This window comes from Panthera leo, chromosome B4 (genome assembly GCF_018350215.1).
Source record: "Panthera leo isolate Ple1 chromosome B4, P.leo_Ple1_pat1.1, whole genome shotgun sequence".
Lineage (NCBI taxonomy): Eukaryota > Metazoa > Chordata > Mammalia > Carnivora > Felidae > Panthera > Panthera leo.
In genome coordinates, this window is record NC_056685.1 from 74,831,894 (window position 1) to 74,846,051 (window position 14,158).

General features: G+C 41.6%; 1 protein-coding gene across 1 annotated transcript in view; it reads right to left on the minus strand.

The window, feature by feature from the left end:
* The window catches only part of LOC122225383 (olfactory receptor 8S1-like), a 31,237-nt gene that overhangs the window by 552 nt on the left and 16,527 nt on the right, over positions 1 to 14,158 (minus strand). The window contains exon 2 of the mRNA XM_042948297.1: positions 21 to 241. Within this exon, the coding sequence (XP_042804231.1) occupies positions 21 to 241 (221 nt within the window). The remainder of the gene's footprint in view (positions 1 to 20; positions 242 to 14,158) is intronic.

Consider the following 14,158-nt stretch of genomic DNA (forward strand, 5'->3'; position numbering starts at 1 on the left):
GGGCGGGGGAGGGGGTGGACCGTGGCCCCCACGCCCCCCATCGCTCAGGCGGGTAGAGCCGGGGACCTCCGCGCCCGCCGCCCCGGGACGCCGGATCCAGCCTACGGTGGCCGCCCACCCGCGCCCGCTCCCTGACTGACCATTTTCGGTCCCGGCCCTCGGCCTCCCACGGGGTTCTTTGCACACGGGTTCATTAATTACCCCGACATTTAATAACCGATCGTTGTATGCCAGACAATCGCTGTGAGAGCAAATTCTCAGGCAACAATCTGGAATTCGTCAAGGAGCTTGACTTGTAGGTTTCAAGGTAGCATGGATAGGGGGCTTGAGAGGGCATTGAGGAGGAGTCACTAATGCTGCTTGAGAGATGGTCAGGTTGACTTCAAGGACAAGGTGCTATCTGAAGTAGGCCTTGCAGCCGCATTGTCCAATTTGCGGGAGCCACTAGCCATATGTGGCTGCTGAACTCTCTGTATGTGACTAGTCCAAATAGAGATGTGTTGTAACACACACACACACACACACACACACACACACACACACACCAGGTTTGGAAGACTGAATTAACAAAATGTCAAATAGCTAATAAGCAGCATTTGGTATATTTAGGACTAAATACATTACTTTGTTCTTAAAATTTTTTTAAATGTTTTTAGTTTTGAGAGACAGAGAGACAGACTGTGAGCGGAGGAAGGGCTGAGAGAAGGAGACACAATCTGAAGCAGGCTCCAGGCTCCGAACTGTCAGTGCAGAGCCCGATGGGGGCTCAAACTCACAAACCAGAAGATCATGATCTGAGGTGAAGTTGGTGGCTTAACTGACAGAGCCACCCAGGTAACCCTATAGGGTTAAATACATTATTAAAATTAATTTCACCTACTTTTTTTCACTTTTAAATATGGCTACTAAAATTATTAAATTATATATGTGGCTTGCTTATTTTTCTATTGGACAGAGCTACCTCGGAGCATTAAGATGAATTTGAGAAAGATGAGAAGGAATAAACTATGTTACCATTAGAACCTATTTATAATCTACAAATCACATTATTTCATTATCACAACAATTCTGTACAATTTTCTAGACTTAAAAAATAAATGACTCACTTTAAGGTCATAAGTGACTATCATTCCTTTAATATATATTTAGTTTTTGCTATGTGCCAGGCACTAAAACTAACTGCTGGCAGTCAGCGATCCCAAAGGAATTGTCTGTGTTTCAAGAACTCAGTCTTTGGAAACATAGGTCAACAAATATTTGCAGTTAAATGTAATAGATGCTAAAATGGAGGAGTATACTCCACATTAGGAACAAAGAAATAAATATGTATGGGAGGGAAGTCAGAGAATGCCTCACAGAAGTCTTGAGGCACAGAAGAGTAGAGAGGGCTCCATAATGAGGAAGAAGAGAATGTGATAGACCTGCAATTGGGAAAGGGTATAGAGTATACTCTAGAGCCAATCACCGGGTATGTGGGGGGAGTGGTCAAGCCAAGATTTGTATCTTGGAGTTCTGGAACTAAGTCCAGGGGTTCTTTTCATTATGTTACCACGGTTGATAAATATAAGGTGTGTTAATCGGGTAGGCTAATAAAACCAGTATCTCAGTGATTTAACATAATAAAGACTTATGTTTCATATAAGTCAGGTGTAGTGGGTTGGTTGGGGCCAGTGGGTGGGCTATCTGCTCCTTGAAATCATGGAAGGACATGGCTTGTATCTTGTGGCTCCACCATCACCAGTTGCCTTGTAATTGTCCAATCTATGGGCCTCAGATAAGGGAGAACTGTGGTGGACCTGTTGGAGATATCCGAGGCCAGCCTGGAAGTGAAGTACGTCATTTTCACCCCGTTCCTTAGACTGAATTCAGGTGTGTAGTCACATGGTCCCACCTGACTGCAGGGGTGGCTGGGAAGTAAAATGCTTGTGCCTAGTAGAAAAGGAAATGGGGTTTAATGGACACTTATATTGCCTCTGCCACACAAAATGAACATAACCAGGCACCTAGACCTGACTTTACTTAAAAGGGATATTTGGGGAGAGCTAGTAGATAGATAGATGATAGATAGATAGATAGATAGATAGATAGGAGAGGCAGCCCAGATTCTCCTCTCTTCTTTGGGAAACAAACCAGTGTAAGATTGTATCCTTTAAAAAAAAGGGGGGAGGAGGCAAAATAGGCTCTGGCCCAATGGCATGATAGTGGGCCATTAATAATTAGTAAACATATACTTTATGTCAGAACCTTGTCTTAAACATCACAGGGAAAAATGTAAAACACCTCTATATTATGCTTTGATGTGCCATCTCTTTACCTATCAATCAGCAAACTGTGAAGTGTAGATATCATCTCAGCATGGGTTTGGGGTATTAAGTGAGCCAAAAGGCAAAATTAGAAATTGAGCCCTGGGCTTAGACTTATAACCTGGTACACCAGAGTAGACCTTAGCTTTCACAGTAATATATGGACAAATCCAAATGCCTATATAATGTTACAAGGTGGAATAATTAAATATGCAGTGAGTTTCAGGTAAATAATTCCATCTTTTAAAAACGTTCTGGTGGAAAAGTTTCAAGATCAGTCTTGATGGCAAAATGTAGGAAGAACAGCTTGGATAGAATCAGAAGACACAAATGGACTTGCTGTGGCATGCTGTGGGATAAAGAATACAGATGGGGGGGGGTGTCTATCTAGAGTAGAGGAGAATTGAGATGAGGAAATTGATAGAAAGATGAGAATGTGGGGTTTTTTATTTGCCATGTCAAGTAATAAAGAGTCATTATATTTAGTATTACAAGAAAGCAATATACCTGATGGGTCTAATCATGTCATTCTAAGGAAATGTGGTGGCCTGTGGCTGCCCTATTGATAGAGTTCAGAACCTCAGAATGGGATGAAGTGGGCCCATAGCCAGATTCTAGTGTGTGGAATATAGAGTTCCTTAGGACACAGCAGTGTTCTTTCTGAGCCTCAGGGAGAGTTTCCAGGCACTTATGGTTTCAAGTTCTCTATAGACTTTGAAAGACCTTAAAAGACTCAGTCTCTTGCCTATCAGTCTTGGCTTCTTCACTTCTGAAATCCTGTTCTGCTGTGGTTTGAATAAGAAAGTACAATGCAGGTATTTACCAGTTCAAGACTGTGTTATAAGAGTTCTTTTATCAGTCAGTTGATTGTAATGAATTATCAGCTTGGCTTATAAAAGCCTATTCGGCCATTATGAAGCCCTACCTTCTGTTGCTAACTAGAACCTAACCACCACTTATGACACTGCTTTTCTTCCATTCAAAGTTTTGAAGACTAGTGTCAGAGATGAATTTTCTACCAACAGGTCAGTGGGGATGTTTACTTCCTCTATGTCCATGACTATAAACAAGAGAGAAGGGTTGAGGGAAGTTTCAGATTAGGGCTCCTATGTAGAGAAAGGTTAAGGGTCTCCTAACCAGTAATTAATAATTATAACTAACATATTTGTAGCACACTTCACATTTTACAAAGTACTTTTTGTATATGTGATCTTCACAACTCAGAGAGATAAGTTATTCCTAGTCTATGGTTAAGGAAATAGTGGTTCAGACATTTAAACTGTAGAACCTCCACTTTCTATCATCTTGGGCAGATTTATGTATAAAACTGTTTACTAATCAATAAAATGAATGCCATTATGAATGCCAAAATGAACCCCTTCTTGGTGGGGTTGCTGTGAAGGATGAGATGATGTAGATAAACAATTGAATGCATAGTAAGAATGCAATAAATGGTAAGACCTAAGAATTGAAGCTGCATAATGATTGAAAAGAGGACTTTAGTAGGGTGATGGACAGGGAAAACATAAGATGAAAGATCAGTTTTATTCCAGAGTCTTAGTGAAGTAGACAAATTGGTTAGAATGTAATGAGCTGAAGGTGCAGGTGGTAGAGTGGGGAGCTTGAATTGGAGATAGGGAGGGGTTGCAGTCGTTGGTAGTAACTAGGTATAGGATACGACTGTGAAAGTGAATGGCCAAAGTGGTGGACAAAGTCATTTCAGGTAAGAGAAAGCCAAGGAGCTGAGAGGCTAGGGTGTCAGCAGGGATAGTATTCAAAGTATTTAACTACCAATACTAGCATGGACATGGATCCATCAAAATGGATGTAGCCTATAGTGTTGGTCCTGGAGGCACCAGCGACTATGAAAATATTTCAGTATTTTAATAATCACACTTGTGCAATCTAACCCAGGGCATAAGATGGAATTGTCCACATGGATATCGGGGTCGCTAGGAATGATGATGGTGTTATGGAGCGTGGACAGCAAGCCGGTTGAGGGAGGCTTTGATGAAAAAAGGAGAATGACCAGGATATGTTAGGTCATAATAACAAGGAAGCGTGCTGCGCAAGATGGTTTGATGGCAAGTGCTTCAAAGATACAGGACATTATTTATGAAGGAAGGAGGGAAATGGTACTTGAGGCAGCATGAAAAGCAAAGAGAACATTTTACTTCTGGCCGTAGATAGTGTAAAGCCATCATTCATATAGCTGAAACAAAACTTTCATGAAACAATACTCACCCTAACCACATGCAATGTATGCTGTTGGTTTCTATTCTATTACTTTATTTTAAAAAGTTTTCCATTTACTACCCACTAAATTAGTTTCACAACTCACTAATGGATTGCAGTTTATCATTTGAAATGTATTGGTATGTAAGTGGTAGGCGCAAACATAGCCACCTCTCCAGAGGACTGCATAGGAAGCGTGCTTTGTTAAGGGACAGCCAGGTTTTGACTAGATAAAGAAAATAAAGAGACGTCTATCAAAGACGTTGAAGGATATAGGGGTGTCTTGGTCCGTTTGGGCTGCTGTAACAAAATACTGTAGACTGGGTAGCTTATAAACACTGAACATTTATTTCTCATAGTCCTGGAGGTTGAGGAGTCTAAGATCGGTGTCTAGTGAGAACTTGCTTTCTGATGTCTTCTCACTGTGGAAGAGGTAAGGGAGCTCTCTTCTGAGGCCTCTTTTATAAGGCCACTAACCCCATTCATGAGCCATCTGTCCTCATGACCTAATCACCTCCCAAAGGCCCCACGTCTAAATACCATCACATTGGAGATTAGATTTCAACACATGAACTTTGGGGAGATACAAACATTCAGTCTATAGAAAGGGGGTTTTGTTGATGAAAGACCCTGAATACCAAAGGTCACAATGGAAGGATTTAGAGGTTGTTTTGGGAGTTGGAGTCTGATTCAAATTAGGCAATGTAGAGGACCGTAATAGGGTGAGAACCTCTATTTCGAGAGATGATCTGGAGTGTTGTAAGCAGAGATATAGGGCATGATGGGATTAGTTCTCTCAGGCAAGGGGGAGGGGTGGATAATCAGTTCTAATTATAGCCTCCTTCTTGGGACTGGTCCCTTAGTCAGTTTGTCAGTAGAGGGGTGAGGTATAAAGATTGGTTGGGGTTGAGTAAGATGAGGTGTGTGTGCCTCATCTTGAGGTGTGTGAGGTCTCACCAAGGAGTGTGCTGGGCTCTGTGGACTCTCTTTCAGTTCTGTTTTGGACAGAGTTAAGGCTAGAGGGATTGTCTTTCCAGAAGTTCCAGGCCTGTGAGGATCCCCTAAACCACGCTTGGCAATGAGTGGTAGTCGTATCAAAGCCTAAGAAGTTTTGTGGCTTACACTCAAATCCTACTGTCCTTGATATTGAGAGGGAGGGAAGGGGTGGCCTTAATAGAAGCTAATAGTTTCACGCACTCCTGAAGTAGAAACATGTTAATTAAAAAGACAGTGCTAAATTAAATAGTGGGCACAAGGGTATGCTAGAAATAGTGCTAAATTAAGAACCAAAAGATTTGTTTTTTAATTCTGGCTGTGCCTCTGGGTGACAGATCAGAGCCTTAACCTCATCTATCAAATTAGTATAATGTTGTTCTTCCTTTCCTTAAAAGCTGTTGTGAGGAATAAATTAAGTAAAAATATAGGCATATGGTGTAACATTTATAAAGCACTATTCAAAAGCAAGATGTTGGCAATGAGTATTACTTGGCAGAAATAATTTGTAGTCAGTGCAAATAGTGGACCAAGTGCAGGCAGCTGTCAGTTAGTGACAGCTGGTGTTACAATTAGGGTAAGACTAGATGTTTTATAAAATTTAAGGAGATTTTTGATGGTGGGACACAACTCAGATAGATAAAAAGGCAGAACTCTTTGTTAATTACAGCTCCAAAGAGAGAAGTCTGTCGTGCAGGGATGCATAGCAGGTTACACTTGAGGACAGGGTAACAGTAAGCTGAAACTGTAGGAAGGTGCTTATGTATGGCAAACAGGATAGAGTTAGGTAGGTTTCCCAGGCAGGCTTCCTGGGGATCAGATATTTTAAATAATTCAATGGGCCTAAGAAAGAAGTAGCTGTTCCTGAGTGTAGGTATCTGGGGCCTCTGGCAGTTGGATATGTGTATATTGTAACCCAGGAGTGTTAGAGCCTGATAAGGGAAGTAGTTTGGGGTGGGGGTTGATAAGTTGCCAGTGAAGGAGAATTGAGAGTTTTAGCCATGACATCAAGACTGGGTCAACATGGCACTTGTGAAATATCATATTACACTGGGACAGCTTTGGAATGGTGTAATCTCAAACTGTCATTTTTTTTTTTTATAGTACAAAAGCTTACTCAAAGCAGACTTCTCATTGATATAGTATAGTTTCTTCATTTAGCTGTTTATTTACAACACATTTTATTTATAAGTTACTGAAAACCTAATCTTCAATTCTATTATCTCTACCTCTTAATTTATATTTTAAGTAGGCCAGATTTCTGAATCATTTTAGAGAAATACCTGGCATCATCTAATACCCCATGGCAGAAAGAGTTAGACTTTAAAAGTTCTTCTGAGATTATAAATGCCTATAGCATATAATGGCTGGTATAATACAGGCTCAAAGTTGTTTTCCCTCAGATTAGAGTTATTTGCCTATCATGTGGCTGTGCTAAAATAATTTTAAGATGTCTCCTAACATTCTAACCCCCTCATATATGTCCTCTGTAGTCCCTTCCTCTTGAATATGGATGGGACTTGTGAATATGGTAGAATTTTTGTGGAGTTATTTCTAGAGAATGTATTGTAAGCCCTGGAGGGTGAATGGGGCAATAGCTGAAACGTCAGCAGTGTTCTGGTCTCAGGCTGTTGAACGTGATAGCATTATGAGATACAAAGCCCCATGATCCCCCCCAAGGACAGTTAAGAAACAGAACCCACCGCAATTTCCTGACACTCCTTGGAACTGTACATACTCCCTGCATGCCTTCACGTTGTCACCAGATGTATGTCTGAAAATCCTTTGTGTTCTCTTTCCATACTTTGATACTCTTGGATACTTATATCTGATAAAATATGAAATAAAGGCTATGTGCAGTCTCCTGCTTTTACTGCTCTCTCGCAGAGGCAGTCCTGCATGTCCGCTCAGTCTGGTGTCTGAGAACTTCTTGTTCTGTGCATGGCAACAGAATTTCATTTCCATGATTATCTACTGATCAGTTGGCTTTGAGTTAATCAAAATGGAGATCATCTTGAGTATCCCTGATCTAAGGGGGTAAGCCCATAGTAGTGGGCACTTCCTAAAGTCAGAAAGCTGCCATACTGTGAGGGGGCCATGTGGCTAGGAACTGAAGGCAGCCCATAGGAGCTAAGAGTATTCCCTGGCTGTCAGTTAGCAAGCAAGTGGGGACCTCAGCCCTACAGCCACAAGAAATTGGATTCTAACAACCATGTGATCTTGGAAGTAGACCACTGAGTCTCAGGTGAGATCATAGCATGGCTCACAGTTTGATTTTAGCCTGATGAGACCCTGAGCAGAGTACCAAAGTGATCCATGCCTGGACTTCTGACCCACAGAAACTGTGAGATAATAAATTTGTGTTGTTTTTGGCTACTAAATTTGCGGTAATTTTTTATGCAACAATAGAAAATGAATACACTATGTATTCCACTTTTCATTTTTATGATTGTGCATGCATAGGCACTACACTTATTTTTTTTTTCCTTGTACATGGAAATGAATTATTTACTTTTTTTTTTTTTTTTTTTTGCCTCCTTGAACAAAGCTACTGTGAGCACCTTGTAAATTACTTCTGGTGTACTTGTTCAACAGTTTCCCTAGGATTAGAATTGCTGAACATGTGAATATTCATCTTTATTAGATAATGCCAAATTGCAAAAGTTGTCACAAAGCTTTTTAAAAAAATAAATGAAGTTAATAAACCTCCACTAGACAAAAAGAAAAAATGAGTTACCAATATCAGGAATAAAAAAAGTGCATCACTACAGATTCTTCATAGACTCAAAAGTTAATAAAAGCTAATAAAAGACTGTTATGAACAATTTTATGCCAATGACTTGGACAATTAGATGAAATGGACAAGTTCTTTGAAAGAATTATCAAGGGGGTTCCGGAAGATGGCGGCGTAGGAGGACGCGGGGCTCACAGCGCGTCCTGCCGATCACTTAGATTCCACCTACACCTGCCTAAAGAACCCAGAAAACCGCCAGAGGATTAGCAGAACAGAGTCTCCGGAGTCAAGCGCAGACTAGAGGCCCACGGAAGAGGGTAGGAAGGGCGGCGAGGCGGTGCGCGCTCCACGGACTGGCGGGAGGGAGCCGGGGCGGAGGGGCGGCTCGCCGGCCAAGCAGAGCCCCCGAGTCTGGCTGGCAAAAGCGGAGGGGCCGGACGGACTGTGTTCCGACAGCAAGCGCGACTTAGCGTCTGGGAGGTCATAAGTTACCATATCTGCTCGGAAAGCGAGAAGGCTGGAGGACAAAGGGTGGGAGAGCTGCTGAGCCCCCGGATGGCAGAGCTCAGCTTGGCGGGGAACAAAGGCGCCAGCGCCATCTCCCCCGCCCATCCCCCAGCCAAAATCCCAAAGGGAACCAGTTCCTGCCAGGGAACTTGCTCGCTCCGTGCAAACACCCAACTCTGTGCTTCTGCGGAGCCAAACCTCCGGCAGCGGATCTGACTCCCTCCCGCTGCCACAGGGCTCCTCCTGAAGTGGATCACCTAAGGAGAAGCGAGCCAAGCCTGCCCCTCCAGCCCCCGTGCACCTTGCCTACCCACCCCAGCTAATACGCCAGATCCCCAGCAACACAAGCCTGGCAGTGTGCAAGTAGCCCAGACGGGACACGCCACCCCACAGTGAATCCCGCCCCTAGGAGAGGGGAAGAGAAGGCACACACCAGTCTGACTGTGGCCCCAGCAGTGGGCTGGGGGCAGACATCGGGTCGGACGGCGGCCCCGCCCACTAACTCCAGTTATACACCACAGCACAGGGGAAGTGCACTGCAGGTCCTCACCACGCCAGGGACTCTCCAAAATGACCAAACGGAAGAATTCCCCTCAGAAGAATCTCCAGGAAATAACAACAGCTAATGAACTGATCAAAAAGGATTTAAATAATATAACAGAAAGTGAATTTAGAATAATAGTCATAAAATTAATCGCTGGGCTTGAAAACAGTATACAGGACAGCAGAGAATCTCTTGCCACAAAGATCGAGGGACTAAGGAACAGTCACGAGGAGCTGAAAAACGCTTTAAACGAAATGCAAAACAAAATGGAAACCACGATGGCTCGGCTTGAAGAGGCAGAGGAGAGAATAGGTGAACTAGAAGATAAAGTTATGGAGAAAGAGGAAGCTGAAAGAAAGAGAGATAAAAAAATCCAGGAGTATGAGGGGAAAATTAGAGAACTAAGTGATACACTAAAAAAAAATAATATACGCATAATTGGTATCCCAGAGGAGGAAGAGAGAGGGAAAGGTGCTGAAGGGGTACTTGAACAAATTATAGCTGAGAACTTCCCTGAACTGGGGAAGGAAAAAGGCATTGAAATCCAAGAGGCACAGAGAACTCCCTTCAGACGTAACTTGAATCGATCTTCTGCACGACATATCATAGTGAAACTGGCAAAATACAAGGATAAAGAGAAAATTCTGAAAGCAGCAAGGGATAAACATGCCCTCACATATAAAGGGAGACCTATAAGACTCGTGACTGATCTCTCCTTTGAAACTTGGCAGGCCAGAAAGGCTTGGCACGATATCTACAGTGTGCTAAACAGAAAAAATATGCAGCCGAGAATCCTTTATCCAGCAAGTCTGTCATTTAGAATAGAAGGAGAGATAAAGGTCTTCCCAAACAAACAAAAACTGAAGGAATTTGTCACCACGAAACCAGCCCTACAAGAGATCCTAAGGGGGATCCTGTGAGACAAAGTACCAGAGACATCCCTACAAGCATAAAACATACAGACATCACAATGACTCTAAACCCGTATCTTTCTATAATAACACTGAATGTAAATAGATTAAATGCGCCAACCAAAAGACATAGGGTATCAGAATGGATTAAAAAACAAGACCCATCTATTTGCTGTCTACAAGAGACTCATTTTAGATCTGAGGACACCTTTAGATTGAGAGTGAGGGGATGGAGAACTATTTATCATGCTACTGGAAGCCAAAAGAAAGCTGGAGTAGCCATACTTCTATCAGACAAACTAGACTTTAAATTAAAGGCTGTAACAAGAGATGAAGAAGGGCATTATATAATAATTACAGGGTCTATCCATCAGGAAGAGCTAACAATTATAAATGTCTATGCGCCGAATACCGGAGCCCCCAGATATATAAAACAATTACTCATAAACATAAGCAACCTTATTGATAAGAATGTGGTCATTGCAGGGGACTTTAACACCCCACTTACAGAAATGGATAGATCATCTAGACACACAGTCAATACAGAAACAAGGGCCCTGAATGATACATTGGATCAGATGGACTTGACAGATATATTTAGAACTCTGCATCCCAAAGCAACAGAATATACTTTCTTCTCGAGTGCACATGGAACATTCTCCAAGATAGATCATATACTGGGTCACAAAACAGCCCTTCATAAGTTTACAAGAATTGAAATTATACCATGCATACTTTCAGACCACAATGCTATGAAGCTTGAAATCAACCACAGGAAAAAGTCTGGAAAACCTCCAAAAGCATGGAGGTTAAAGAACACCCTACTAACGAATGAGTGGGTCAACCAGGCAATTAGAGAAGAAATTAAAATATATATGGAAACAAACGAAAATGAAAATACAACAATCCAAACGCTTTGGGATGCAGCGAAGGCAGTCCTGAGAGGAAAATACATTGCAATCCAGGCCTATCTCAAGAAACAAGAAAAATCCCAAATACAAAACCTAACAGCACACCTAAAGGAAATAGAAGCAGAACAGCAAAGGCAGCCTAAACCCAGCAGAAGAAGAGAAATAATAAAGATCAGAGCAGAAATAAACAATATAGAATCTAAAAAAACTGTAGAGCAGATCAACGAAACCAAGAGTTGGTTTTTTGAAAAAATAAACAAAATTGACAAACCTCTAGCCAGGCTTCTCAAAAAGAAAAGGGAGATGACCCAAATAGATAAAATCATGAATGAAAATGGAATGATTACAACCAATCCCTCAGAGATACAAACAATTATCAGGGAATACTATGAAAAATTATATGCCAGCAAATTGGACAACCTGGAAGAAATGGACAAATTTCTAAACACCCACACTCTTCCAAAACTCAATCAGGAGGAAATAGAAAGCTTGAACAGACCCATAACCAGCGAAGAAATTGAATCGGTTATCAAAAATCTCCCAACAAATAAGAGTCCAGGACCAGATGGCCTCCCAGGGGAGTTCTACCAGACATTTAAAGCAGAGATAATACCTATCCTTCTCAAGCTATTCCAAGAAATAGAAAGGGAAGGAAAACTTCCAGACTCATTCTATGAAGCCAGTATTACTTTGATTCCTAAACCAGACAGAGACCCAGTAAAAAAAGAGAACTACAGGCCAATATCCCTGATGAATAGGGATGCAAAAATTCTTCATAAGATACTAGCAAATCGAATTCAACAGCATATAAAAAGAATTATTCACCATGATCAAGTGGGATTCATTCCTGGGATGCAGGGCTGGTTCAACATTCGCAAATCGATCAACGTGATACATCACATTAACAAAAAAAAAGAGAAGAACCATATGATCCTGTCAATCGATGCAGAAAAGGCCTTTGACAAAATCCAGCACCCTTTCTTAATAAAAACCCTTGAGAAAGTCGGGATAGAAGGAACATACTTAAAGATCATAAAGGCCATTTATGAAAAGCCCACAGCTAACATCATCCTCAACGGGGAAAAACTGAGAGCTTTTTCCCTGAGATCAGGAACACGACAGGGATGCCCACTGTCACCGCTGTTGTTTAATATAGTGCTGGAAGTTCTAGCATCAGCAATCAGACAACAAAAGGAAATCAAAGGCATCAAAATTGGCAAAGATGAAGTCAAGCTTTCGCTTTTTGCAGATGACATGATATTATACATGGAAAATCCGATAGACTCCACCAAAAGTCTGCTAGAACTGATACATGAATTCAGCAAAGTTGCAGGATACAAAATCAATGTGCAGAAATCAGTTGCATTCTTATACACTAACAATGAAGCAACAGAAAGACAAATGAAGAAACTGATCCCATTCACAATTGCACCAAGAAGCATAAAATACCTAGGAATAAATCTAACCAAAGATGTAAAAGATCTGTATGCTGAAAACTATAGAAAGCTTATGCAGGTAATTGAAGAAGATATAAAGAAATGGAAAGACATTCCCTGCTCATGGATTGGAAGAATAAATATTGTCAAAATGTCAATACTACCCAAAGCTATCTACACATTCAATGCAATCCCAATCAAAATTGCACCAGCATTCTTCTCGAAACTAGAACAAGCAATCCTAAAATTCATATGGAACCACAAAAGGCCCCGAATAGCCAAAGTAATTTTGAAGAAGAAGACCAAAGCAGGAGGCCTCACAATCCCAGACTTTAGCCTCTACTACAAAGCTGTCATCATCAAGACAGCATGGTATTGGCATAAAAACAGACACATAGACCAATGGAATAGAATAGAAACCCCAGAACTAGACCCACAAACGTATGGCCAACTCATCTTTGACAAAGCAGGAAAGAACATCCAATGGAAAAAAGACAGTCTCTTTAACAAATGGTGCTGGGAGAACTGGACAGCAACATGCAGAAGGTTGAAACTAGACCACTTTCTCACACCATTCACAAAAATAAACTCAAAATGGATAAAGGACCTGAATGTGAGACAGGAAACCATCAAAACCTTAGAGGAGAAAGCAGGAAAAGACCTCTCTGACCTCAGCCGTAGCAATCTCTTACTCGGCACATCCCCAAAGGCAAGGGAATTAAAAGCAAAAGTGAATTACTGGGACCTTATGAAGATAAAAAGCTTCTGCACAGCAAAGGAAACAACCAACAAAACTAAAAGGCAACCAACGGAATGGGAAAAGATATTTGCAAATGACACATCGGACAAAGGGCTAGTATCCAAAATCTATAAAGAGCTCATCAAACTCCACACCCGAAAAACAAATAACCCAGTGAAGAAATGGGCAGAAAACATGAATAGACACTTCTCTAAAGAAGACATCCGGATGGCCAACAGGCACATGAAAAGATGTTCAACGTCGCTCCTTATCAGGGAAATACAAATCAAAACCACACTCAGATACCACCTCACGCCAGTCAGAGTGGCCAAAATGAAGAAATCAGGAGACTATAGATGCTGGAGAGGATGTGGAGAAACAGGAACCCTCTTGCACTGTTGGTGGGAATGCAAATTGGTGCAGCCGCTCTGGAAAGCAGTGTGGAGGTTCCTCAGAAAATTAAAAATAGACCTACCCTATGACCCAGCAATAGCACTGCTAGGAATTTATCCAAGGGATACAGGAGTACTGATGCATAGGGGCACCTGTACCCCAATGTTTATAGCGGCACTCTCAACAATAGCCAAATTATGGAAAGAGCCTAAATGTCCATCAACTGATGAATGGATAAAGAAATTGTGGTTTATATACACAATGGAATACTACGTGGCAATGAGAAAAAATGAAATATGGCCTTTTGTAGCAACATGGATGGAACTGGAGAGTGTGATGCTAAGTGAAATAAGCCATACAGAGAAAGACAGATACCATATGGTTTCACTCTTATGTGGATCCTGAGAAACATAACAGAAACCCATGGGGGAGGGGAAGGAAAAAAAAAAAAA